Source organism: Physeter macrocephalus, chromosome 12 (genome assembly GCF_002837175.3).
Source record: "Physeter macrocephalus isolate SW-GA chromosome 12, ASM283717v5, whole genome shotgun sequence".
Taxonomy (NCBI): Eukaryota; Metazoa; Chordata; class Mammalia; order Artiodactyla; family Physeteridae; genus Physeter; species Physeter macrocephalus.
Window position 1 is genome coordinate 11,173,798 of NC_041225.1, and position 27,762 is coordinate 11,201,559.

At 40.3% G+C, this 27,762-nt stretch overlaps 1 protein-coding gene across 6 annotated transcripts in view; it reads right to left on the minus strand.

The window, feature by feature from the left end:
- The window catches only part of RNF103 (ring finger protein 103), a 41,042-nt gene extending 22,409 nt beyond the window's left edge, over positions 1-18,633 (minus strand). For 2 of the 6 annotated variants that reach the window (XM_028496569.2, XM_028496568.2), the window contains exons 1-3: positions 18,387-18,633; positions 15,817-15,956; positions 8,170-8,285 (exon numbers count right to left, since the gene is read on the minus strand). In XM_028496569.2, the coding sequence (XP_028352370.1) occupies positions 8,170-8,285; positions 15,817-15,956; positions 18,387-18,612 (482 nt within the window). In that variant the 5' untranslated portion in view covers positions 18,613-18,633. The other 4 variants (XM_007120756.3, XR_448669.3, XM_007120758.3 and 1 more) reach the window with 4 other exon arrangements.
- Positions 18,634-27,762: the final 9,129 nt, after the last annotated feature.

Genomic DNA, 27,762 nt, shown 5'->3' on the forward strand with positions numbered 1-27,762 from the left:
GCGTCCGGAGCCTGTGCTCCGCAACGGGAGAGGCCGCAGCGGTGAGAGGCCCGCGTACCGGGGAAAAAAAAAAAAAAAAAAAGAATGAAACAAAGGAGACCAAACCCAATCATAAACTTTATCTGAGTTCCCAATAAAAACAAAACAGAAACATATAAAGATATAGAATGTTTTGGGAGCAACTGGGGAGTACGAATTGTATATTAGATATTATTAAATCAATGTTAAATTTCCTGGGTGTGATAATGGTGTGGTGGTTATATAAAAAATGTCCTTGTTCTTAGGAGTTACACGGTGATACATTTTAGTGGCAAAGAAGCATCATGATGACTGAAATTTACTTTAAAAGGGATCAGCAAAAAAAAAAGAGAGAGAAAGGAAAAAAGATTATAGACATAGAGAAGATAAAGCAAATACAACAAAATATAAACACCTGGTGAATTAGACAGAGAAATGAATGTTCATTGTACTATGTTTCCAACTTTTCTATAGTTAAAAATTTTTTCAAAATAAAAAGTCAGGAAAAATATATAAAGTAATCTATGTGTGGCCAATATACTATAGTTGATTTTATTTACATGAATATACTTATAAATGATTTAATACTTTAAAAAAAGCCCACCATGAAATTCCTTCCCATCAAAGCTAACCAAGGTGGACTAACATCACCTCTGGCTAGTGTCAGCAACATAATTTGTCTTGTTTTTTCCCCCACATGAGTCAAGAATCGTATTTGACTTACCTGTGAAATTAACAAACCAGCAAAACACTTACAGCACTCAGCCACCTTATCAAAAACAATTATAAAAAGCTGTAATCTTCTGGTTTTAAAAGAATTTATTTCACAGGTCTGTTTTAATTTCATGTCTCAGAGCATACATTATTTAACCAAGAGGTGCTGGACACAGATTGTAAAAAGGGAGGAAACATTTAGGATAAGAAACCGCCTCAATTCCATTAGAATTTGATCCTACCCTGTAAAGTCTTGCTAGGATAAATTTCTATCATACTTCTTTTGTGCTTACAAAAAAACATTAACTTCTGAATTTCCAATGTTGTAAATAAAAATTTTTACATTTAAGTATGCATTCATATTGACACACAAGGCAACCAAATAATTGTCATCAACATTAGCAAAATGTATATTTCCTGTCACTGCACTAACATTAAATTAAATGTCAAACCACAAAAACATTGTGACTAACATTATAAAGGCAAGCTGTAAGATACGCAAAGCTTATAAAGGACAAATTGCACATGGTTAAGATGGGACATCATTTGACAAGGGCTGGTGTTGTGCATATGGCTGCTTTTTTTTATAAGAAGGCCACCGGCAAACAGGGCAACAGTGTCGGCCCCCAGCCAACCACATCACAATGCAATTCTGATGGAACACATGACCACAAGGCAACCCCATTAGCAAACATCCATTTTCAAAATTCTCTAGGCAAACAACACATTCGGTACAGTGCAGCACGTCAGCAGGCCAAGTTAACCAATCAGGTTCCATGTCTTCATTAGTGCTATATGATCCATATGACCGCCCCTTCCTTTCATAAGGGCTGGTCTGACAATATTTATTGGCACATGAGCAAGCTTCAGGATCACACTGACTTGCTCTTCCTGGAGAATTGCGAACTACGCTTTGTTTATCTTCAAATACTTCCTTCTCACTGCTAAAAGTGTCTATGCTCTCACTGTCTGAGTCATTTTCAGTATCTTGAGAACCTTCCAACACTTCCTCTTCAGACTGGACTCCAAGACATTTAAATCGCCACACTGGCAAGTTTTTTATATAATCAGTTGGTATCAGAGGGTGAAGCCAAAGGTCAGGGAAAGCTAATCGCTCCAAGAACAAGTCAGGGTCTTCGTCCCAATCAGATTCTACAGGAAAGTTCTGAAAAGAAGCAATCGGGTGGAAGAGGTAGCTGGTGTACCAGTCCCACAGACTTGATAACCACTCTAAGTTATTGGCATTGACTTCATCATTGTTGCTGTTGCGCCGTCTCTTCTTCTCAAAGTAATCGACTAGTAAACCATGTCCAAGGTATGTACTAAGAAACAAGGCTGGGTGTGAAGAATAAAACATCCAGTCTGCCCTGACCCATGAAGCCAGCGTGGTTGTATTGGAATATCTCAACAATTTTAAGCTATACTCATAAAAGCTATCTAAGTAAGGGAGCTGTAAAAAGCCCAACACAGGTAGCCAGGAAATAATTAATAGAGAATTATATGTCCCTAAAGTGCTTATAAGAACCACAAATCGTTTTATGGTAGCTCCTTGTGTAATAAATAAGTCCATCCAAGCCATAAGATTAACCAGAACCAAGCTCAAAACAAACAAATCATTTACTTCAGGTTGTACTGAGCGCAAAAATGAATCCATGGCCTGAAGGGATATAAATTCGCCTGTGTGATTTCCATACCTGTAAATTCCTTCGGGAGTTCTAAGTATGTATGATGGCATGTTATATACACCAATATCTGTCATATAACTCTTGTTGTCCCAATTTTCCACATTTACAAAAATAAACTCAACTCTTCCAGTAAACTTTATGCTTAGTGCAGAGAAGAAAGCTGGGGGTTGGTCAAGGTTTGCAAATAGGTATATTTTTACCCAGTATTGATCACTTTTATTCCATTCTTCTTTCAAACGTTCAGCATTATAAATGGTTTTGATCCGTGAAGCTGCATGAGCAGTTATCCACTTAAAAATGTGCTCTACTTCAATCTTGCGCCCACTGTATTCTTTAAGCATGACTTTCCCTTTAGAAGTACTTGTTTGTGGAACAGACATAATGAGTGTGGATCGTACCCAGCCTCTTCTCCTGCAGTATCTATAAGAGAGGAGACTGTAGTAAATAGCTAGGCCGCTAGATGAGCTAGCTTATCTTCACTGTTGTGCAGTTTGTCTTTTCCCTGATACATTTCCTTAGCACTTGAAAGATACCCTCTCCCCAACAACAAATTACCTGTAAACAATCAAAAGTAGTACCAATACCTGGCAGTTGTATAAGAGGAAAAGCAAGCTCTCTTTTTATCATATTTTTCGTTTGTATCTCTATGTTTCTTTTCTTTCTTTCTTTCTTTTTTTTTTAAGAAAAGTGTAGCTTGAAAAGCCTTAGAGTCAAGAGAATCGGCAAGTACTTCCAGCATCTACTATGAAACTACTAATGCATTATGTGCTAATAAGATCCTAAAGATAATAGGAAAATAATTCCTGTTCACAAAGAATTTAAAATCCTATTAAGGAGACAAAAGTATAAAACTGTATATATTCTATTACTAAATAATGTAAAGGAAGTTCAAAAAAAAAGGAGTATCATTGGGAGTTTGGGCTGGTGCAGATTTCATGAAAAGTTTGGGAATTGAACTAGCTCTCGAAGGATGGTTAGATTCAGGTGGGCAAAGAAGAGAGAAGGAAATGGATTATCTTATATGCTGAGTCCCTGACTTGAATGCTCAGCTCCTGAGGGTAGGAGCCATGCTGTACCCCCTTATTAACCCAAGCACCCACCACAATGCCTGACACACACAAGCACTGTCATAAAGTAATCTGCTCGAAAGCTCACCTAGAAAAGAGCAAGTCCTATATTTTTCTGTACTCTCTCATCTCTTTAATGAGGACCATGAAGAGGGGTATTTGGAGAGAGAATCAGAGAAACAATTTCCTTTATAAAAAAAAAAGTTTTTTTCTAAAAACCTACCACGTGGAGTTTTACAATATATAAATTTACCTCAGTAAAGTTGGAAAAAAGAAAATCTACCACGTGGATACATTTTGTTCACTACAGATTTGTAAGTGGATGGTAATAAACGTTTAATTTTTAATTTTGCTATTCAGAATACTGATGTAAAAATCATAAATGTCATGCTTTACTTAGAAAGTATGGATTATATTTTATTAAATTAAATAAGCATATTATACATTTATATGATCAGATTAAGATAGAAGTCTTGACGTACGTGGCATATGGTTTTATGATGATAATACAATTAATTTTATCTCAGGAATTTCATGATATAATTTAAGATAAGTGCAGACAACATGTTATGTCGCAAAGACAAGGTTAGTAACGACTCTGGGAAACTATCTGGGTGACTCAGGAACAGAGACTACGACTCAGCTTCTTGTTGAGTTGATTTACTTCCTTAACAAGATAGATACCATTAATGTCAATATTGCTTTAAATGAAACGGGTTAAGAATTATACACTCCGACAAAATAAAATATCTTCTATTCTGTAACAGTGTATTTGCCCAATGCAAAATAATAGTTCATTGACATGAATGCTATTTCCACCACCCTTCCCCCAAAACAAGTCAACTACATATAGATAGTTGCCTTATTCACATCTTAAATATCTAACTAGCTTTACTTTTTTAATTGCATAGGATACTTGTGATGACACATTTCTACTCTTGGTCATCCTGTTCATCTTTCTATAACCACCTCAGAGAATATTTGGCTTCTGATTTGTGTCATAAATTAAATGAAAGTCTTTCAAACAGAGAATTTTACTGTGTAAAACAAGCAAAGTCTTATCTTAGTGCATACATTTCTTCATGGAAGAAAACAAATGTACTATGTACTTTCTTTTCAGTTTAGAACTAAGTGACAGTTTTAAGGTTTATCATTTCCCAAGAATTTAACAGTACCCAGGACAATAAAATTTTGTATGTCATCATATATCTTTCAAATTAAATCATGTTTTCCAGACTTGAAATCCAACACACAAATAAAGTATACCATATTAATTTTAAAACCCCACTGTTAGACAGAAAAGACTGTTCATATCAATATAAAAACTTTTTACTGCCAATTTAAAAAACCTTTTTAAAGGTCTGAATAAGTTCAATGATGACACCACGAAAATATCCTCTAGTTCTTAATGTAAACCTTTTGAGATCTCTTAGAGAATTTGAAGACTAAAAATGATTAAAACAAACAAACAAAAACATGGCTAGTGAGTTTTGGCACTTCAGTTTCTGATAAGGCATACTATATTTAAAAAGAAACCTTGGTATTCTGTTCATAAAATGCTGTTTCTTCAGACAAGGTCATCGGTCTCCTCGGCCTTCCTGTCCTGCTCACCAATCTTCCCTCTACTTTCTTTTCCCGGCTTACCCCATGGGCACGCATCCCTGATTCTTTCACCATAAGCCCTCCTGGCCCATCATCACTCAGCTCCTGTAATTCCAGTGCCATCCCACTCTTTACTATCTCTGCCCCGCCTCTCCAACCTCCCGATACATATCCCACGTCACTTCCTTCTTTCTGCAAAGGTGGAGGGAGAAAAAGAGTAGAGAATAGATCTGACAGGGGCAAGGCCCCTGAGATAGATCACTGGGTTGGGGAATTAGAGGAACTGGGGCCAGGCAAGATGGCTGTGTGGGAAAGAAATGAAAACTGCTGCCATAGACAGAGTCAGATACCGTACACAGTGGAGGTCCTGAATGTTCTTACGGGGAGCAAAACAGGTCAGGAAAATACTACTATACAATGGGGCCAGCACATCAGAGGAGGCTGTCCTGGAAGCCACCCAAGAGAAGGAACTACAGTCAAAGCAAGCAACATAGGCAGCAGAGTAGAGAGTTTTGCTGTTTTTAAAAATCTGAGATCAAGATGATGACTGAATTATTCAACATATTAAAATGCTTGCTTGCTGAATAACACTATTCTTTGCCCAGTTACACCCTGCATTGACATTCTAAACATGCTTTCCTATTATCTCCCTATTTTGTTCTTCTGCATCTCCATAATCCTCAAAAAAAAGAAAAAAAATGACCCTGACTAAGCACAGCATCTATGACAAGAATAGTTCTTACTCTAGCTGGAAGACTTTCCAAATAAAAGGAATCGAACATGACAATACTGAAACTGATATAAGTAACTCTGCATCAAGATCTTCATCTTTGTGATGAAACTAAGGAAGATGACGTAAAAGTGCTTCTTTAATAACAAAAAATTATAGCTGCAGTCAACAAAAAAACAAAAAGTTGCTCAAAAAAGGTCTCTTCCATCATAAATAAGAGGTGGGATTATTTGAAGACGAAGATGAAGGATTTAGAGAAAACTTGGAGGTAGATTACATGTATCTCTTCACCGTTCCTCAGCTGGTACAGAATCAAAAAGGGCTTTTCAAAAGAAAAGCTAGAAAAATTTGCACTAAAGTCCACTGGACTCAATTATGACACTTCTGATGCATTTTGCTTTACAAAATTACATTAAAAATCAATTCTACTATTTCCTTCAGTTTTTCGTGCTGAATAGATCATCTTCACTTTATGTCGTGCTTAGTTTCGTTTTGAATTCTCTATTGTTATTTAAGAACTTATGTTAGACTGAAATGTGTTTGACCTTTATATTTTTGTACTTACTTGATATTTTCTAATGTATTTATAAGTTAGTGTTTAAAATGTATTATTTAGTTTATTAAAAAAAATAAGTTCTGAATATTTTTCAATAAATTAGTGATGTTAATACTGACTTTTGGCATTATCTGAAAAAAAAATCAAAACATCAGAACTATCATTAATTCTGGTATTGCAATCACCAGTGGGAGGGAAAAAGATCTTTCACTTAGACCATCTGAGAATGATGGAATAAGACCAAATGCCATTGTCTTTGGTAAACACAAGACAGAATTAAGAATGATTTCCTTTTCATAAGAACATGAACACTTACGCTATCTTGGACATTTCCGCCAAAGGCATTAGAATATGATCAAGGTTCTGTAGTGAAGATGAAAATGGGAGCTTTGTGGGTAAATGAGGAGACTAAATGTGAGTCAGGAGACACAACAAGTTCCCTTCTCATCCCCAACTTTTAAGGAGTCCTCCTACCACACATCTCAGCCTACACTACAAGTGAGCAAAACAAGGACAGTGAGGAAAATCGAAGCAAACGTAAGGCTGAAGGAGAAGGGCAGGAGAATCTGAGGTGAAGCAGTGGTGGAGGAGGGTTTTCTGCAGCGAATGGGTCTCCCATTGTGACCACATATAACGGACATAGGTAAGCCAGGTGTATCTACCTACATTAGAAACTACCTAACGTGGGGGCTTCTCCATACATATCATATGCCCCGTCCTTAGCACTGAACAGAACATGCCGTACGTGCTAATCTTTTTCTTTTAAATAAATTTATTTATTTATATTTGGCTGTATTGGGTCTTTGTTTGCGCGCGGGCTTTCTCTAGTTGCGTTGAGCGGGGGCTACTCTTCGTTGCAGTGTGCGGGCTTCTCACTGCAGTGGCTTCTCTTGTTGCGGAGCATGGGCTCTAGGCACACGGGCTTCCGTAGTTGTGGCATGCGGGCTCAGTAGTTGCGGCGCACGGGCTTAGTTGCTCCGCAGCATGTGGGATCTTCCCGGACCAGGGCTCGAACATGTGGTGCCCTGCACTGGCAGGCGGATTCTTAACCATTGTGCCACCAGGGAAGTCCAGCTAATCTTTTATTAAATGTTTACTGAATGGATAATTAAATGAACTAATGAATTCAAGTCATAACTTGGAGGAACCAGAAATTGAAATAAAACGCATTTCAAAGAAGAAACAATGGAATAATGAAACAAGAAATAATGTGACAGACTAAATACTGCAGATGATGACAAAAAGAAAAACAAAAATGCCTGCAAAGATTTTTGTCTGAGAAAATGGAAAAAAAAAATAGTAAAGGACAGAAAAAGAAAAGGTAGAAAGGGGACATGGTTTACTAAAGAAAAAGATGAATATGAATTTGAACACCAGGTTTAGGGAACAGAGTCCATCTGGGGTACTCGTGTGGCAAATGGAAATGAGTGTCAAAATGCAAACTAGAGGTCCGAATTATGAAGGAAGATTTAGATCAGCAGAAAGGTGTCACCTAAAGCCATCAATGTACTGAAGTCTCTTTGGGAAGTAAAATTGAAACAAAAAAGACCGAAGACATACTCTAAAGAGTCACCCCCGCTAGAAACAACATAGAAGAACCAGACAAAAAGAGATCTCAGAGAGAAAGTAAATAACTGCCAGTTATCAAAACTATTAATCAAATACCTGTGCAACTAACAATGTGCTAAACATGCTAATTAACTTTCAGTTTAAACAGGCTTCTAATACCACTGTCTTTATCACATTAAAAAAATTCTGGTCAGAACTCAAATTCTACGAATTGTCTAATCAACTTACCTGGGGTCACTGGAACAGTTAAACGTGCCTGTACGTATTCCAAATCTTGACACCTTTTTCACCATTTTCTCCCAGTGGATTTTACCCACCAAAGGACTTCTGTCATTTGCTATAACCTATTCCCCCAAAAAGAAAAACAAATACTTTAATGACCTAAAATGGAGTCAAACCAACCATTTACATCTATAACTTTACTTTTTTTGCAAAACATATTCTGTTCCTAGGTCTTGTTTACTATGTCATCATATTATCACTGCAATTCTTGTAAAAGGAGCAACTGTCCAACTGGAAAAGATTTAAAACACTGAATATAGTACATTAAACTCTCACACTCTGTGGTAGTTATGCAGAGGGGGAGTCAAAACCATATTAAAAAGCTAGCCACATTCTCCTCCGTGTGGCTTATCCTCTAGAATTAACTTACACAGTAAGAAAATGGCCCTTGGAGTCATTTCTCTGCTCTGAAAAGAAAATTTTACATAACCCAACTAAAGCTTACTAAAAATTACCACATGTGGGTTCAACGAGTTCAAATTTCACTTTTTTAAAAGTGTAATTATGGAGCCAAGAGTCAAACACATGTTTTCTATTAAACTATGCTTGACTAAATCAATATACTACTACTATGGCATTTTTCTTAACAATCACGAAAGGTTCTAACATATTAAAAAATTACCATTAATAAATTCTACATTCTTGAACTTCTAACTTCAAATTTTCAAATAGTTTTTAAACAGGATTGGGAGAAGAAAAAAAATTCTTTTTAAATGTAGATTAACCTTCAAAATATGCAATGACTTTTCTCAGACTTTCTAATTGTTAATACCTTTTCCCTTTATTCCTTATCTTCCTGATTTTAATTAATAGAGATACCAGTAAAAAACAAACAAAAAGTATATATTAAAAACAAAAATAACGAAATGGGAACTTAAAGGAAAGCCAAAAGTGTCCTATGTCTTCATGAACCCATCTGTTTGATTTATTTTAAGCCCAGGGTATACAGGCCAAGTTTATTTTCATGAATTCTATATTACTGATACTATTTAATTCAAAATTACAGCACAGTACTCTGGGGGCCTCTAAACTCTCTAGGAGGAAGGGCCATTTTCACGTTCACAAAGCCTCCAGGAAGTGAAATCCCAGGTGAGTGTGTGCAACGAGTGCCTGGGAGAGGCAAGAGTTCGTGCAAATACCTCACCTCTGGTCTCTCCGCTGGGAAGTCTAACAAATTTCAAGGGCAGCAGGAGGAGAGAACGTGCATGGTGGTGACAAGTGACTTAAAGTTCACTTTATGTGCCAACAGATTACTGTCCAATAACCTTTGCCATATATCATTGATACTATCATCCTCATACCTACAGAGACACACACAGGCATGTCACACTTTGTAACATAACTTCGATGCTTAATAAATACATACACAAATATACAATTTAGGGCATTGAACAAATGGTTCTGATAGTACTTTTAAGTGAAAATAAATGGCCTTAATGAAGGAGGCACATGTTATTAAAATGCTCAGACGGTTGAGGTAACCAGGAGGAGAGCAATCTGAGGACACGGTCTTAGTAGGTGAAAGCGCTTTCTGAGGAGGTTCACACAGGTTACATTACCCAGTAAGCTCCTAGCTTCCACATTTTTCCATTGTCTAAAAGTACTTTATAAATTTTATCTGAAGAATAAGGGAGATGAAGCAAGGCAGGCTTTTCTCTTCTCTTCTTTTTTTTTTTCCTACCACTGAAGACTCAATATGGTAGTTTTTTCCATCAAGTAACCAAAGAAATCTTGAACTTATTTTTCAGATTACTCAGAAGGATTAAGAAATCTCTGTAAAATCACATCGCTATACTCCCTGGTCTTTGCCCTGTTTCTTAAAATAACTCCCCTTTCACTCCTATTTCCTGATCAAGGCTGCAAATAACCCAAACACTTCAGGTCTGTATTCATAATGACACTGTGTCAAGGGGTTAATCAAGCAGTTGCTTTAATCAATATAGGATTTGGCCCTCATTCTAGGGGCATCTTTCAGTGAATATCCTGATCACTGCACAGTCATTCAATGCTAGGAAAGGAAGAAGGAATGAGGGGGTTGTTCCAGGCACCCCTGGTTATAGGACAGACAACAAAAGTGTGTGAAGAGAGGTGGTAAATATCTCTGAGGCAGGTACATGACAATGTTTAACCCCAGGGCCTTATTTATTCAGCAAGCTATTCCAACATCTGCTTTGAAGAGTTTAATAATTCCTAAGAGAACCACACAAAAATGAAAAATCCCTTAGGCAGTGCATGAAAGCATTTTATTTGACTCTTTAGTTATATTTACGCAATTAGAAATTGCTTTGTCCAATGTCCTATATAGTTATATTATTCAACTGAAGGTTTAGCATAAATTAAATTTCGTGGAGGCCAAATTAAACAACCGCTAAAAATGTGTTAACAAGATAACTCATCTGGCTTGTCACATGGCACAAGAAAATACTCTAAGTCTATGACTACTGTGTCACATCGGTAAGAGTTTCCAAGTTACAGCTCACATACCAAAGCATGCACAGTGATTCTGAATGGCATTCACTCTGCAGTTGAAAGGGGAAACATATTCCTCTGCAGTTCACGAAGGATGTTGCATTCTCTGTGGGTAATATTTTCAGAGACTAGAAAAAACTAGATGAAAGTACAGCCTGAGTTCCAAGTCTCAAGTCTGGATCAGACCTGGCAACACAGGCTAGCAGTGAAGCAATCTTTCCATCCCCCTTCCCAGGGTATCTGCCTCTCTACCCAGCATCCCTATGCTTGCTCACTACTGTATTCCCTGCAGCTAGTACGGTGCCTAAGTCAGTTGGGCACTTATTAAATATTTATGTTGAATTAAACTATTTCAGCTTTTTATGGTTTACTAACTCACTCTCTTACTTCTGATTATATAGGTTCTCTAAAGGCTCCAAGTTTCCGATTTCCGTTATAATGAAAGTCCCTTCCCCAGCAACCTGTCATCTGGGATGTTTTCTGACAAACATTAGCATAACTAGTACCTGGCTATGCAACTGCACATCAGTGTTCTTGACCCCAGTCATACACAAAGACTTCCAGTTCAGTGTATTTAAAAATACACTTTTTCCAGAAAAAAAAACTACTAGGTTTTCCAAGTACTAATTTTCCTGGTTTCTACTTTATTGTCGAATAGTTCTTTAGGATCTCTCAAGATGGTAGCACCATCACAGACCATCTAACTCAGGTGGAAAAGGTAATCTATGCTAAGATTTTTTACTGGCCCACACATTTTAGTAAACCAAGCTGTAAGCTGTCTTATGGCACAGACTGTAGGTTATTCGTCTTTTTTGCCCTTATCACAGGTTCAGCTGGCACACATTAGATTTCAATAAATATTTGTGAGATGGTTGGATGAATGGATGAAACCAGTGGTTTGCTGGTAAATGTTTAACAACTAGCTGTCTAGAAGAAAACAGAAGCTCTGATTTCTATCATTTACTTATTTTCTTGGTGTAAATACTCCCACATGGCTGATTTCAAGTTACCAACGTGACATCTCTAACTGTGGAGTTGGGAAGGGATGTTAACAATCGCCCTTCATGAAGCAGTTTGAGCTGGCTCCAGCACAGCACTGGAAGGAACTGAGTTGGACAGTGTGAGATGCTAAGTTGCCATATTTTCTGATGTCGGTCTTGTGCAGTCCAGTTAAACTTACAAAGAAAAACTGGGCCTCAGGTTATTGCTTACTCCCTTCCACATGTATTACACTGGTGTAAGAAAAAACCCACACACTTTCGTCTATTTTTTAGAGGTGGGTTTTATTACTAATCAGGACATCTGTCATTTCCCTTTTAATACTGTTAATCCCCATACAACAACATGGAAGCTAAATCATATAACATAACTCCATATAAAAGGAGTGTAGAGCTATAATATTTTTCTGCATCTCTCAATATTTCATTATAACAGCGAGTTTCTACTTTCAAAATCATAGACCACAGGGACTTCCCCAGAGGTCCAGTGGTTAAGACTCTACGCTTCCACTGCAGGGAGCATGGGTTCGATCCCCGGTCGGGGAACTAAGATCCTGCATGCTGCATGGCATGGCCAAAAAAAAAAAAATCATAGACCAACCTAAAAATATATATGCAAATTGTATAAAATCATTAAAAGTGAAGATGAGTAACTGACAAAAACAAAATTCAACAGCATTTAATTATTTCTTTAGTAGCCTCACTAGCTTTCTTTATGAGTAAACACAAATAAAAGCTCTTCACCAATACAAAATAAAGGATAAGATGGCTTGCCAAGTATTTCGCCTTTAGCATAGTGTCAAGAGAGGAATAAATAACTTAGAACCTCCCTGAACAAAACTACTGTATAGGAGTAAAAAATAAATTTTAAAACAGCTAGTAACTCTTTTCAGCCAAACAGGAACCTGTATTAACATACTTCAGTAAATTTTTTTTTTTTTTTTTGCGGTAGGTGGGCCTCTCACTGTTGTGGCCTCTCCCATTGCGGAGCACAGGCTCCAGACGCGCAGGCTCAACGGCCATGGCTCACGGGCCTAGCCGCTCCGCGGCATGTGGGATCTTCCCTGACAGGGGCACGAACCCGTGTCCCCTGCATCGGCAGGCGGACCCTCAACCACTGCGCCACCAAGGAAGCCCCATGTTTCCTTTTGTAGTGTCATTCCACATGCAGTGTCACCAAAAAAGATAATCAACCTAGATTATCTTTTATTATTACCAACCCATTCCAGAAAAATAATGAACTGACCAAGTGATGGAACAGCTAAGTCATATAACCATTTATTAAAGTCACATTTTCCCCAAATCAGTAAATCAAGACATCCTTTCAATGAAATATAAAGTCTAAAGTGCTAATTATCAGTTATATGCTACCTAACTGAGAGTTAGGTATTCATCTGAGAGTATAATTCATCTGAGTAAGAAAATGATATCGGAAACCTGGGAGGAAAAGAGGAAAGAACTTTGATGTGCTTAAATATTTCTTATCCAGGATACCTAAAATAAATGCAGTATGAAGAAGATTGAATTGTTTGGGATCTATACACCCTCACAGATTAAAAAAACAACAATGACAGAGCAAACTGAAATGAGTCAGCTTCTTTTAAAACAAACAGAAAAGAACGATAATTCAAATTGTTAAAAACTGAATTCTTGAATGCTATCCTTCACAAGAGATGAGATAAATATAAACTGAGCTGAAAGAATGACAAGCAACTGAGAGTATTTCTCTTCTGTTTTTAGAAGATATTTTCAATTAAAAAACAAAACAACATGGCCCTCTTTTAGGAGCTTAAACCAAAGTGTCTGTGCTGATTAGCTTAGCTAGCGAGTTCAGAGTGCTGAAGGCACTGTGACTGAGGCTTCGATCTCAATCTTCTCGGTTGTCCTGCAAGAGCCTGTTCTTCCAACCCAAGCCAGCCATTTGACAGATGTAAGCCACTGGCCCGAGGGAACACAAGCCAGACAGTGGTGATCAGTGCAAATCTTGAAGGTCATTGGAAAAATTGTGCCTTACTGCACCATTGACTATTGATGCCTATGAAGTTTAAAAAAACATTTTCAGGGAAAAATAATTCAGTGATTAGAATTTATAATGTTTACATTCACTACCATTCATTACTTGTTCTTCACTTCATCCAAGTATCACCTTATCAGGGAATTCTTTGCCACTCTCTTGTCTCCTTACCCTGCTTATTTTTCTTCTTAGCACTTTCCACTAACTAATGTTATATTAAATATTTATTTAGTTAGTGCCTCCCTCTCCCAACTGGAATGTGAGCTGCCTGAAAGAGCAAGGACTTAGCCTGTTGCACGCTCCTGGTATATCTCCAGAGCCTGGTGTACAATTAACTGCTGAATAAACTGTATGAATTTTGTAACATCTTAAGGGAGTTTAATCCATGCTTATCTTTAATATGACATAGAAAAATAGTAGATCATTTATAAGCCAAGACTATAATGCTAATTAGTGAAGCAGAATGTGTTCAGAGTCTATAGGCAGCACTCTATATACCAGAAGAATTTCCAGACTTTTGACATAGCTTTTTCCAACTTTGGAAGGTGTTCAGCATCTTTACCATTCATCTCTATGGTACCGGTTCAATGTGTGGACAAACATGAGACATAGGACATAGCGCAGTGGGACTGGCTATTCAGTTCAATCTCAGTAATAAAATTGAAGTTACCAAAACCAATAAGTCTTCCTTGATCAAACTATCAGAAATAAATACCTGGGAAAAGAAATAGAATAACTATTTATAAATTAAGGCTTTAAAGATGCTACAGTTTATTTTTTCAATACCAATAATTTAACACACAAATAAACTAGAATTTGAGGGATCATGTATAGACAATACCCATACCCTCCTCCCAGTTTCTCTGTTTTATAGACTTAAAAAATGCCGAATTTGATTATCTGGAGGGTAAAAGGTCAAACACAATAGGAAGGTTGCAAGTAAAGGAAAGGTCATGGATATCCAATGCAATCACCTGAAGAATTCCCAAACGTCAACCCGTTAGCCCAGTGGACTACAGTACTATTGTATCTTCTTTAGGTGTGTATATATTTATTTGAGGCCATGCGCAACAGAAAATCTATCTATCCACAATCATATTGCAAATCAGTGACAGGACCAGATCTGCAAATAAGGTGTCTGGACTCAATAGCTTTTTCTACCCTATTTTGCAGTCATTGTTCTCAGAAAGAAATATGAAGAAGCAATTATTTTGTTTTTTTATGCCCTGAACCAAACTTTGCCAACCGCAGTGTGAAATAACAAGAACAATGGACAAGAAATGAGGGTACCTGGGATTTGATTCTGGTTCAATAATCATAATTTTAGCTGAATTCATGTTGTTAATTTACTTAATATGTTACTTTAAGTGAACTTATATTTTAAAAAATTTAAATAACTTTAGACTTTCCCTAAGCAATATTTATGAAATTACATGCTCAATATAATATTGATTTTTCTAATTTACATAAAAATACACAAATGATAATGTGTGTCCACTCATTTACCATGAGTGGCACATAAACCACACTTTGGGAAGCATAAAAGATGATTTTTAAGGCCCTTCATAGCTCTAAAATTCTAATATGCTAATTAAATCTCACAGTTTTGATAGCATAAGAGCTAGGGTTTAAAATTATAATCTCATCAATTTCATGAGCAAAGTAGTAAGTTCCCCCACCATTCCCCACAATAGTTCTTCCTCTATAGGCACAAAGTTGGCTATAGTTCTTTCTTTAGAAACAAAAATGATGAATTAAAAACTGAATTAAAAACTGGAGTTAACAAAAGCTGAGAGAAACAGCACAAATCACTAAATAAAAGGAATATATGTGTTTCTTACTTTATAATGCAGATCCAACAACTAAAATGGATTTGCTTCTGCTGATTCTAAACCAAACAGTCAACCCTCTTTCCCCAACACCTCCCTTCCCCCACTCTTTAATTAATTTTCATTTTTGTTGGTCTGCAAAACCTCTTTAAGGGGACACTGGAGCCTCCCTATGAGAAGTGAGTTATGTCTAAGAAACATGACACAAGTACACAGAAGTGTCACCAGCTGGTGACTACTATTTTGGTAAAAATAATTTCACTTCTATCACTGTTTCTAATACCTGAACCAGCCAGATGCCATCTTTTGTGTCTTCTACAAGCTCATAGAAGTGCATTTCACCACTGAAATTGGTACTAGAAACAGATTCAGATGCTTCTTCTTCTTTGAGTGCAGAATAAAGCTCACCTTCCATCAGGTCACCTGAAGAAAAGAAAAAATAACACTAATAAGATTGCAAAAATCTCATGTTCCCAACTTCAATGATAAATTCTATTTTATACTGTTAAAAAATTATGTCATTGTACTTTCATTGCACTCTACAGAAGAGTAGAACCTGAATACACCTATTGAAGATTCATACATTTAGTAAATATGTAAGAAGAACCTTCTATGTGTCAGGCAAAAGTGAACAAAACAGGTAAAAATCCATCTCCTGATGGAGTTTATATTCTAGTGACATCATCACATAATTTATTAGGAAATTACTGAATTTATGCCAGCCCAAAAAGCCATCACAATATTATTTAGTTTTTATCCAGGCATCAAATAATTTTTAAACAGTATGATTTATATACTTCTGACTTACAAGAATTAGAAATGGGTTTACAAAATTTGCTATCACCACCTGCATAACATAGCAACAGGGCTTACATGACTTGGAGGTTAGATACAAAAGGCTACCTATAAGAACAAATTCCATATTCATACAAATTTATAGTGTAAATTTACACCTTGTATCATCAAATAAAAAGTAAAGAAAAACGCGTCGAATTATTTTAACTTTTGTCTTAAATGTTAACAGTGCAAAAACAAGCACTGTGTCGTGACAGCAAGAAAACCATTCACAACAAATATTTAAATTATAAAGTTAAATTGCTATACCAAGACCTCTCTGCTATAAAACGTGTTATCTGAGTCATATTTTTGTGAGCTGTGTGTATTCTTTAAATATTATGTGCACTCCTTGTACACTCAAAGTTACAAGTATTTTTAGGCCCAGAGGAAGGCAACACTAAATAAAAGTCACAAGAAAAAAAATGTGTTATCAAATTACTTTACCATGAAAAATGATTTGGCTTGGGAAGTTAAGGTACTTTTCACTTCTAAACCTAGAAAGTTTATTTATTAGAGATCTTCTACTTTACTTTATTCCCCCTACCCTACATGCCAGCCATGGCAGTAGTAATAAAAGTCACCATAAACCAGTCAGTAAACAAGAGGCACAATTTTATGCAAATAACACACAATTTTATGTTTTCTCTAAAGAAAAATGCATCACTTTTACAGAGTGTTCCCTCCTCTATCCCAGTAGTGACCTTAACCTTAATCTGCAAATACGTGAGTGCTCAAGTCCTCTGGAGTTAGTATTCTTGTCTATCATACTACATGGCTATAAGATACTAAATAAGGAAAAAAAAAATTGTCTTGTAAAAGACACAGCTGACAGATATACTTGAAACAACAAAAAAAGATAACTATCAGTTTCAATTGCTCCCTACAGCAACCCAGAATGCCTTTCTCAAATTACAGTACATTCCCCTTCCAGGAAGTGTATCTAAACCAAGAATTAATTTGTCCAGGGGTGAAAGAAATTAAGCACATTTCTCACCCAATCCTACCCCAAAACCAACAGTTATTGAAAATGCATTCTTTAAGATGTTAATTATCTCTTAACTCAATTCTATCAGTATGTCTCAACCCATTTAAGCTGATGCAGCCCCTGTGGCACAGAAGGGGAAAAAGTAGTTTACACCCAAGATATAAGAATTAAAAAAAATATCCTTACAGAAATTTAAATAAACTCTTTCGAAACAAACAAGATAGGCATTCACAAAAGATATTCACCTTATTTTCACCAAATTTAAAGTATGAAAAGCTAATACTGTGCCCTGTACACTTTCTCTATATTTAAACTCATTATTTAAAATTTAAATCTTAGAAAAATTTTTTTCTATTTAATTTTGTATCTATATGACATGATGGATGTCCACTAAACTTACTGTGATAACCATTTCATGTACGTAAATCAAATCATCATGCTATACACCTTAAACTTGTACAGTGCTCCAAGTCAACTATATCTCAATAAATCTGGAAGAAAAAATAAAATAAAAAACAAATAAAATTTAAATCCTAGGCCTAAATGCCTCTTTGATATTAAGTATTCCAATGATGTTTTTCCCTCCGGGTAACTTGTTATTACTATGGTGACAAATGCTGCTATCTACAGACAACGTTTTGGGGTTTTTCTTATATATTTTATGAATTTCAACTGACAAATAATGCTTTCCAATTTGTGTGTAACTGGTTGGCATTTCTGAAATTTGAGAAAAACACTCAATTTAGTAAACAACACTAAGAAGCTGCACTTAAAACTGTTACTTTAAAATAACCTTAGGAAGACACACCAACACCCCTACAGATAATTCCAGCCCAGCCCCCTTCCAAAAACTGGGATTTACTTTTTTTTTTTTTGGTAGAAAACCTGGACAAAGGAAACCCGGGCAGCTCTGGAAGTAGTCTGCTTAACCCTTCCAGGTACCGCCTCATTCTGGGGGACCACCAGGTACGAGGAAGTACAAGTCGTCCCCTCCTCCGAGTGGAGGGGACCCTCGGGGAGCCGATACTCGCCTGACTTTTCCACCAGTTCCCGGACATCCTTCTTCTCGGGCAACCCCGAGTACCCCAGCCCCCGGCACTCTAGAATGGTCTTCAGCTTCTTGAAGCTCAGTGCCACCGGATCCACCAGCTGGGTGGCAAAGATGCCAGTTTCGTACCACACAATGGCCTCAAAAAACCTGGCCAGGACGAAAAGGACCAGAAAATAGAGGAGCAAGAAAAAAAGCTTCAGCCACATCTTCCCCTGCGTCTTCGCTCTTTTCAGAGAGCTCAGAACACGGAGGAGAGGAGGAGAGACTGGGGGAGTGTGGGCGAGGGCACCAGCTCGGCGTGGGGTACGGCGCCCGCCGCCGTCACTGCGGGGCCATCCCCGGCGGGAGGCAGGTGGACTCTGCGGGGGTGAGAAACAGACCAGGAGGGGCAGAGGCGCAGAGCCTCGCGCGGGGCCTTCCAGTCAAGAGGCGAGAAAAATAAAGGGGGAAAAAATTTAAAAGTCCGCCCATTAAACCCCGAAAGGAGAGAGGCGCGGGGAGAGCCCGCGGGTAAGAACAAGATGAGGGCCGATTCCCCCGGCGGGGGACACTGGGATGTGGCGGGGTCGGCCTTCTAGCACCGTAATCTCAAGGGGGGAGGGGGAGGCCAAAAAAATCATTCAGATTCACAAAGGAAGAGGGGGCCGGGCTGCAGGCTGGGGCCGGAGGGGCGGCGGTCCCGGGAGGCTGTTGGAGTCGGCCGGGCTGCGGCCGGGCTCCCGCGGCGGCAGTCAGGAGGGCGCGGTGCTCGGCGGGGCCAGGCCCGGGGCCCAGCGCGGGGAGGACCGGCCGCTGCAGCGCCGCGCCCGGCGCCCAGGCCCCAGGCCCCGCCGGCCGCGAAGGCTCCACGAGAAGCTCGGCGGGGAACGGCGGCGGCGGCGGCGAGTGCAGGTTCGCTCAGACCGGCGGGCGGCGCCTTTCAGGCGGGCGGGCACCGCGGCCCGGCCCAGGAGGGGGCGTCGCAGTCTCTGCAGAGGGAAATGGGGCGCGCGAGGCGACGGTCCCGGAGAAAAAAAGCAAAAATAGGCCCGAGACGTCTCCCCGGGGCGGCTCTCGGGCTGCCTCCTGGTCACGCAGCGTTCGCCCCGCTCGGATGGGCGGCGCGGGTCCCCGCCGCCGTCCCCGACGCCCCCTCCCCTGCGCGAGGCCGCTGCCGTCGCCTCGGGATTAGAGGATCCTCGGCGGCCACGGCCCAAACGGAGACATAACAACTGACGTCGGCGGCGGGGCGGGGCCTCGGGCGGAGCCACGAGGGGAGCGCCCGCGGGGCGGCGGTGGGGACGAGAGGGTGCGGGGAAGAAAGGGGGCGCCGAAACCTGGGGGCGGGAGAGCGGCGCGGAGCCGCAGCCTCGACGTGGTCTCTTCTGCGCTCCCGAAGTTGCCTCTCCAGTGTCTCCTCCCCTCTCTTTCCTTTTGCCCTGCAGATGTTTAGTAAGTGATTTTGTCTGAGGGTTGCAGTTAGGACTCTGTCGCTTTGTGTGTTTTTTGGTAAAAATGGGGCAGGTAATCGTCCTCTTAAAATAAGTAAAAATAAGAGTACGTGTATGCCAGGTCCCGGTTAACTGGGAAAATTTTGGCGCAGTTGGTTTGAGATGGTAGAAGGCGAAACCCAGAAAACAATGATTTTCCATCTCTAGGTGAGAATGTAGTAGTTTGCGCATTTCTGTGTTGGAGGAGATTTGGTCAAAGGGGGAGGAAGAACTAGGCTCATCAGTCCCTGCCCGTTACAGAGGCCTCACCACACCCATCGCAGTTTCAGTCTCAGGGGCGTTATAAGCCAGGTATCGAAGCTCTGAGTTCCCAGGGCAAAGGTTGTTGAGTGTGGATATGTCCCAGTGCGTTTTCCGTGCGTTTTCTTTCATTACCTCGCTGAGTGGGGCACCGCCAGCAAGAGGAACTTACATAAAATGAGGAACGTGGGTGAGCACGCAGAACGCAGTTCTGTATTTATTTAACCCCGGTTGAGCATACTCTTCCTGTCGATCTCTGTGCCAGTCTTGAGGGAGAAGGGGATTGCATACATAAAATAAACAAGGCTGGCTTCTACCAGACCCCTTGATGAGGAAGAAAAAGCCCCAGAAATTACAAGAGAAACGTTAGCTATTGTGCAAAGCTGTCAAATGTCCTGAACTAGGGGTGAAAGTTGTAGGAAGAATGGGGGTGTGATCCTCAGGCTTGGAACAAATGAGGAATAGAAAGCAAAGAATGGACCGTGAGAATGTAGCCTCAGAGTGGTACCCTTTTAGAATAAAGCAAACAAAGGCATTTCAGTGTCCAGCTAGTGGAGGATTATTTAGCAGGGATGGGCCCAGGGACGAGGGAGAAAGAATCAGAGGAGGAGGTGTAGGAATGTACAACCGGCCCTGGGCCTCTGCATGTGTGTCTTAACTAGCATCAATGTGGCTTTTTTTCCAGGGCTGGCAGATCAACGTGGGAGACTGTATTAAACATTCTAAAACGCTTCGTTCTGAAATTTCAGAATCCTTGGGCATGTCACAGTGACGCTGCTACTGGGTGATATTGCTGTCCAAACCTTGACATATAAAGTGATGTCCTTCACCTCAAAGAAATGTACTCACTGGAGAAGAAAGACTGACCGCAAGAGGGGCAGGTGGGGAAAATTGGGGTGTGAGCTGAGGATGGAACCAGCCAGGCCAGAGTTTCAAATTGGAAAAAATATTAGATTGTAGAAGGGACTGGAAAGGAGTTACTAAAGAACACTTTGGACATTTCTTGTTTGTCTTAACTGCCTCCCATCCTCAACACCCTGGATTTGTTCCTCAAGGTTAAAACACTTAGGAAAGATTACAGCACTGATAAAAGAACACGGCAGGGTTGGTGGGAAATAGGGATATGGACATTTACATCCTCTATTGATGGGAATGTACAACCTTTCAGGAGAGCAATTTACAATGCGAGTTAGAAGGCCCCCTGAAATATATGCTCTTTGGCACAGTGATCTCACTTCAGGGAACTTATCCTGAGGAAAGGATAGAATGTGTGCACAAAGATGCATGTGCAGAGTTTTGTTATTGTTGTAAAGTTAATAACAGAAAAAGAGAGAGAAAAAAAGGGAAAACCCAGGTGAACTATTAGGCAGCTACTAAAAAGAAAGATACAGAAACAATAAAGACACATGGTTATGGACATGAAACCATGTCCAAAATATAGTGTTTGGGGGGAAAAGCAGGTTACTGAGAAGTTTGCATGATATGCAAACTTTTTGTATATGTATTAGAAAAAATATATATATTCTCTAATGTTAACTGTATGTATCTTTATGTGATGGGATTTAGATGATTTAAATTTTTTTCTCTTGTGCTTTATCTCTATTCTTTTCTGAAATAATCATACATTATTTTTGTAATTTAAAATGGTGTTTTAAAACATAAAACAGGGACTTCCCTGGTGGTCCAGTGGGTAAGACTCCGCGCTCCCAATGCAGGGGGCCCAGGTTTGATCCCTGGTCGGGGAACTAGATCCCGCATGCATGCCACAACTAAGAGTCAGCATGCTGCAACGAAAGATCCCACGTGCAGCAGCTAAGACCCAGTACAGCCAAAATAAATACATAAGTAAATAAATATTAAAAAACAAACAAACAAAAAAACCCCACTAGAACTGCTTCCCTCGTCTTGAGGTTTAGCAGCAGGGATTCATCCTCCAGGACTCTAAGGGAGGTGTGGGCTGTCCTCCGATGAGGATGGTTTCAGTTTCCACTATGCCTAACTGGGCAGATTAATTAGAATTTCTGTTCCAAGACCAGGATGACAAAAGGATGTTTGAAATATTTATCGTTTTTCATGATCTGTTTTTCTAACAGCTAGGCTGCTAATCTGGGTTCAGAATCTCAGATTCTATTCATTTGTGGGATGACTTAAATACCTTATCATTCGATATTGTGCCAAGACCATGGGAACCATAATTGGAGGGGCTGGTCCAGCGTAGACTAGTATCTACTAGCTGTGTCACCTTGTTAAGAAGTCACAAGACCGCTGTGAACCTCGTTTTTATCACCTATAAAATGGGAAAGGCTGCTTACCTCATGAAGCTGTTGTAAAGATTAAATGAGGTAGTGAATGTAAAAAGTGCTTTGAAACAAACATACTGCTTGTATTTAATTTAAAATAAAGAATTAATTTTAGAGGAAAAGAAAGTCAATGCCTTTGGTTGAACTGGATGAAACAAGGTTATGTAACTTAGGGTCCAAAGAGCCCTCCCTTCTTATTTTTATTAAAGTATTACCCATATCAAGTAACACTCCAAGGCTTCAAAATGGGGACAATTTTGAGAGTGGAAGGGGCAATGTTAACAAAATTATGCCAGACTATCAAGGATAAATTGGGACTGTCCCAGACAAACCCTACTCATAAAAAACAGATCCTCTGCTTGTCCCTACCCACTCTGATTCCCATTCCTCAGAGGCAACTGCCTTCAATTCTATTAAGCATTTTTCTCGTGTTTACTTCTGTATTTCCTAATAATAGGTTTCTACTGCTCTTCTTGCTTTTTCCATTTTATACATTATCTATTGATTTCTTACCATGGAAGATGAGGAATGATCTCTTTTATACCCTCCATTCACACACCATTTCCCGCCCCTCATTCCCAAGGTGATTATATTACATATTCACTTTTATATTAATGTGTCCATATAAATCTTGTTCATGACTGAACCACATCATTTATATTTCCTTTCTTGTGCAATTGTTCATTTCTCCTGGAGTTAATAATTAACTCAAATTTTGGTTTGTTCTATTTTCTAGGGCCCTGTCCACTTATTCATTTCCAGACTCTCTGTCTGAACTATCAAATTACTCAAATGGCTAATCTATCAATTCCATGTTTTATTGGAAATAAACCTTCTGTCCTTGGTCTTCTTGCTCTAGGCTAGACTCGTTACCCTGCAGACCAATTACACAGCTATTGTAATAGCTATGTAGTCATTCCAGGACTACCCTTCACTTCTCTTCCATGTTGGATCCTGTTTTTTTTTTCTTTGTTTGTTTTTTTGTTTTTTTGTGGTACGCGGGCCTCTCACTGTTGTGGCCTCTCCCGTTGCGGAGCACAGGCTCCGGACGCGCAGGCTCAGCGGCCGTGGCTCACGGGCCCAGCCGCTCCGCGGCACGTGGGATCTTCCCGGACCGGGGCACAGAACCCGTGTCCCATGCATCGGCAGGCGGACTCTCAACCACTGCGCCACCAGGGAAGCCCGAGCCTGTTTTTTTGAGCCTGGTTACACTTTGTTATTTCACTCCCTTGTTTGCATGGAACACAACTACAGTGATTTAGTAAGAAAGTGAACTTTGGAGACCTTACACACCTAAAAATTCCTTTATTCTACTCTTATTCTTTTTTTTTTCCCCAAACTTAAAAGACTTGGAAGACTATTACCAAAACCTCCTTAATACCCTTCACCAATTCAACAGTTGTTAACATTTTTGCTGTACTTGCTTTATCATGTCTTTATTTTGCATATGTATATATTTTTTCCTAAACCACTTAGGAGTTAGTTGCAGTTACTCTTCCTATTTGAATGATAGTCTGGCCAAGTAGAGACTTATAAATTGGAAATCATTTCCCCTCAGAATTTTGAAGGCATTGGACCACTGTCTTATGGCTTCTGTTGTGACTGGACTGTTCTCTCTGTAATTTGGCTCTTCTTTTCATCCTTGGTGTTCTGAACTTTTACGATGATGTGCTTTAGTGCAGGTCTCCTTTCCTTCATTGTGTTGAGTGCTCAGTGGCCATTTCAATATGGCAACTCGTGACCTTCAGTTGGGAAACTTTTCAATAATTTCTTCTGTCCATTTTCTCACTTTTGTGGATCTCCTACTAGTGAGATATTGAAACTCCTAAATCAATCCTTTAAGTTTTTCTTTTCTTTCTCCAGTTTTCCTCTCTTTGCTTTTTGTTCTACTTTTCCGGAGATTTCTTCAAATTTATCTTTCACCCCTTCTAGTGAATTCTTAACTTTGTCTATCATCTTTTAATTTTCAAAGGCTCTTTCTTGTCACAGGGATGTGCCTTTTCTGTAGCACCCTGTGCTTTTTGTTTTGTGTATACAATACATTCTGGTATCTCTCTGAAGATAGTGGCTTCCCCCCTAAGGTTTCTTTTGCTCTTTGGATCAGGGTTCATTTTCTATTTGTTTGTTTTGGACTTCATCTTTCACGTTGGAAGCTCACCTTAACTACTTGGTAATTCTTGACTCTCTCCTTGTTCGTAAGTTCATATATGTGAGGTACTAAAAAGCTCATTGGAAGTTCTCTGAGAGTGACTGGGGCTCACTTAGGGTGAATAATGATCAGGGCCCAGCCATTTCACTAGAAGGATCTGTAAGTCTTTTCTCTTGGGCTCTTCGTTTTTGTCAGAGAGGAATCCTGCGTGGAAAGTACAGGTTTCACCGTCAGCATTCAGGGACAGAGTGGGAGGAGGAGGCTGGGGAATATCAAGTCTCAGCCATTAGGCTTGAACTTAATACTACGGTTTTCCGTGACGTTCCTGACCTCCCTCACATAGCTATGTCCATATTTTCAAGTCCAGAGCCTCTTTGTTCACTTCAGAAGGTAAATATCACATCTTCCTCTGGGCTGGGAGAGGGGAAAGTGCCTGGTTGCACCAGGTTCAACTATATCTTATGAAACTTTTAGCAAATCCTCTTGTTTTCAGCCCCGCCCAACACCCTGGGCTTCCAAAGTGCTGTGTTTCCAATTTCTGGACTTTTCCTGGGTTCTCTGGCACCAGCTGTTTAACATGGCAGAGGTAGTACCACAGATCCACCACACCACTGCCTCTTTCCAGGAGCCTAGGCAGACCAGCTTGTAGTCTTTTTTGCAGGTAGATTGGGTAAGTGACTGAATTCTGACCAGTGGGAATCAAGTGGAAGTGATGTGCACCCCTTCTAGACCTGGCCCTCATAAACAGCCTTGAGCCCTCTCTAGATTGGGTGGCCAGGGAGAGGGGTGGGCCCAGAGAACAGCCTGAGACCTTTACCTTGGGGCCCCTGGGATTTGTTCTTCTCTTCTGCCTCTATTTTTTGCCCATAGAGCTCTCTGCCTCCAAGACACAATCAATTCCACAAGCCAGAGGAGCAAAAGTGGGGCTGGCAGGGACCTCAGAATGGTAGACAGGGAGCACGGGAAAACGAATCCCAACATTAGCTACTTTGTCTGCTGGTGGGGGGCAAGGAGAGTGGCAGATAAAGACAAAGGAAATAACCCCATTTTGCTCACTTTGTTCTCTAACTCCATTATCGAGAACACATTTTGGTAAAAAAATGGTAAAAATGGCTAGAAATGGTTAAAAAAAAGGCTAGAAATCTAAGTCCTATGGGTAGAATGAGTAGATGGATTGGGTGTTTATCATTGTATGTCTGGTTGATACACCCAGCTAAGCACAGATTTGAGGCAGGTAAGGGAGCAATTTTAAGTCTATCTCCTGTGCGTAAATGTATTTGAGATTTCTTATTTCAGGGACATAAATGTTTACTTCATGAGTAACTAATAATAACAAGGATGATATGGGTAGAGCAGCTCACCCTCCAGCAATTTCTCCTGGGATCTCTTTGCCAGATACACACTGTTGTGAGGTGATGCCAGGCAGTGCATACATCCACCCCCTGAAACCTACTTTCCCCTTGGCTTCTCCCCTCTCTGCCCATAGATCCTCTGCCCTTTCTGGACCCTCTCCTCCCATACTTCCCATCCCTGCACAAGCCCCCTACCTAAGGAAACTTCTAAACAATTAAACAAAGTTAACTTAAAATTTATAGGATCTATTTCTTTATTCCCAGACTAATAGGTTTGCATTTTGAAAGTTTACTATTGGACAGTGTACAATGATGTATTTATAGCTGATCTGAATATGGCATTTATGATCATTAAAAAAGAACAGTTGGGACCTCCCTGGCGGTGCAGTGGTTAAGAATCCGTCTCCAATGCAGGGGACATAGGTTCGAGCCCTGGTCCGGAAGATCCCACGTGCCGTGGAGCAAATAAGCCCGTGCGCCACAGCTACTGAGCCTGTGCTCTAGAGCCCACGAGCCACAACTACTGAGCCCACGTGCCACAACTACTGAAGCCCACGTGCCTAGAGCCCGTGCCCCACAACAAGAGAAGCCACTGCAATGAGAAGCCCGCGCACCACAACGAAGAGGAGCCCCCGCTCGCCACAACTAGAGAAAGCCCGAGCGCAGCAACAAAGACCCAACGCAGCCAAAAATAAATAAATAAATTAATTTTTTTAAAAATGAGAGAGAGAGAAGAGTTAAGATCAAGCCCTAGGCATGGAGCTACCTAATTGCATTTTTTTTTTTCCTGTGAGAAAATCAGACTTGCCTGAGTGCCTTCTCCAGGAACATCCCCTGCTGTGATTGTGAGAACTGCCTGTCCAGTCCTTTCTCTGTGGAGAGGACCCTGTTGACTGACTATGACCACAGCGTTGGTACCACGTTGTATTTTCCAGTGCACTAGGCCATTATCTGCAGGAATAAGCAACGTCCCGAAGCGATATTCAGAGACCTGTCTGGCACTCAAGATGGAATCTTCAAAAGGAGGAAGCTCTTTTCACCAGAGACATACCTACAGAACATGGCTTTCAACAAAGCTGAGAGGAATGCACCCTGGCAGGGCAGCTCTGCTTTGCATGTTGCTATCCATTTAATACACAGCCCTCCCCTGGCCATCCAGCGGCCAGCAGTCACCGGTGCCCTCATCTTCCAACACCAGGAACAGCAAGCAGGAGGCCTCTGTACAAACACTTTGACGACAAAGGTAAATAAGGGTGGAATAAGCAAATAATGAGTCACCTTTCCTCCTGGAGTAAACTGTTCCCTTCTCTGATCACCTGAAGCTACAATGACACGTGGTCAGACCATGGGACAGCTGGCATTGCTGCAGAGTTTTCCCACCCAGGACAAAATGAAAATGCAAGCCCTTTGTTCAAAAAGCAGGAAAAATAGTGCCATTAGGGGTACTATTTAAAGCTTTTCCTTTCTCCCCCACCCCGACCCGTTCTCTTGACCTATTACAGCGGTTTTTAATTTGCAATTTAATGTAACTCTCCCTTGGGCAGGGGACATTCACAGGGTAAGTGCCGGTCCTCACAGGCATTTGGACCTCCTCTGGACCCCCCCCCTCCATTGGCAGACTCCAGCCCCCCGCCACCAGCAGCAGATGGTGGGTCCTGTAAGGACTGAAACTCAGCACCAGGACATGCTCATACCTGGATTGGGGGTGGGCAAGAGGCATGATCTCAGCGACTTGTCCCCCAACCCTCTGCAGACCTGAGCCCAGGACCCCACTGAGGGAGGCAGCAGAACATGGAAATGCCCCCCAGTGGGAAGGGCAGTCGTG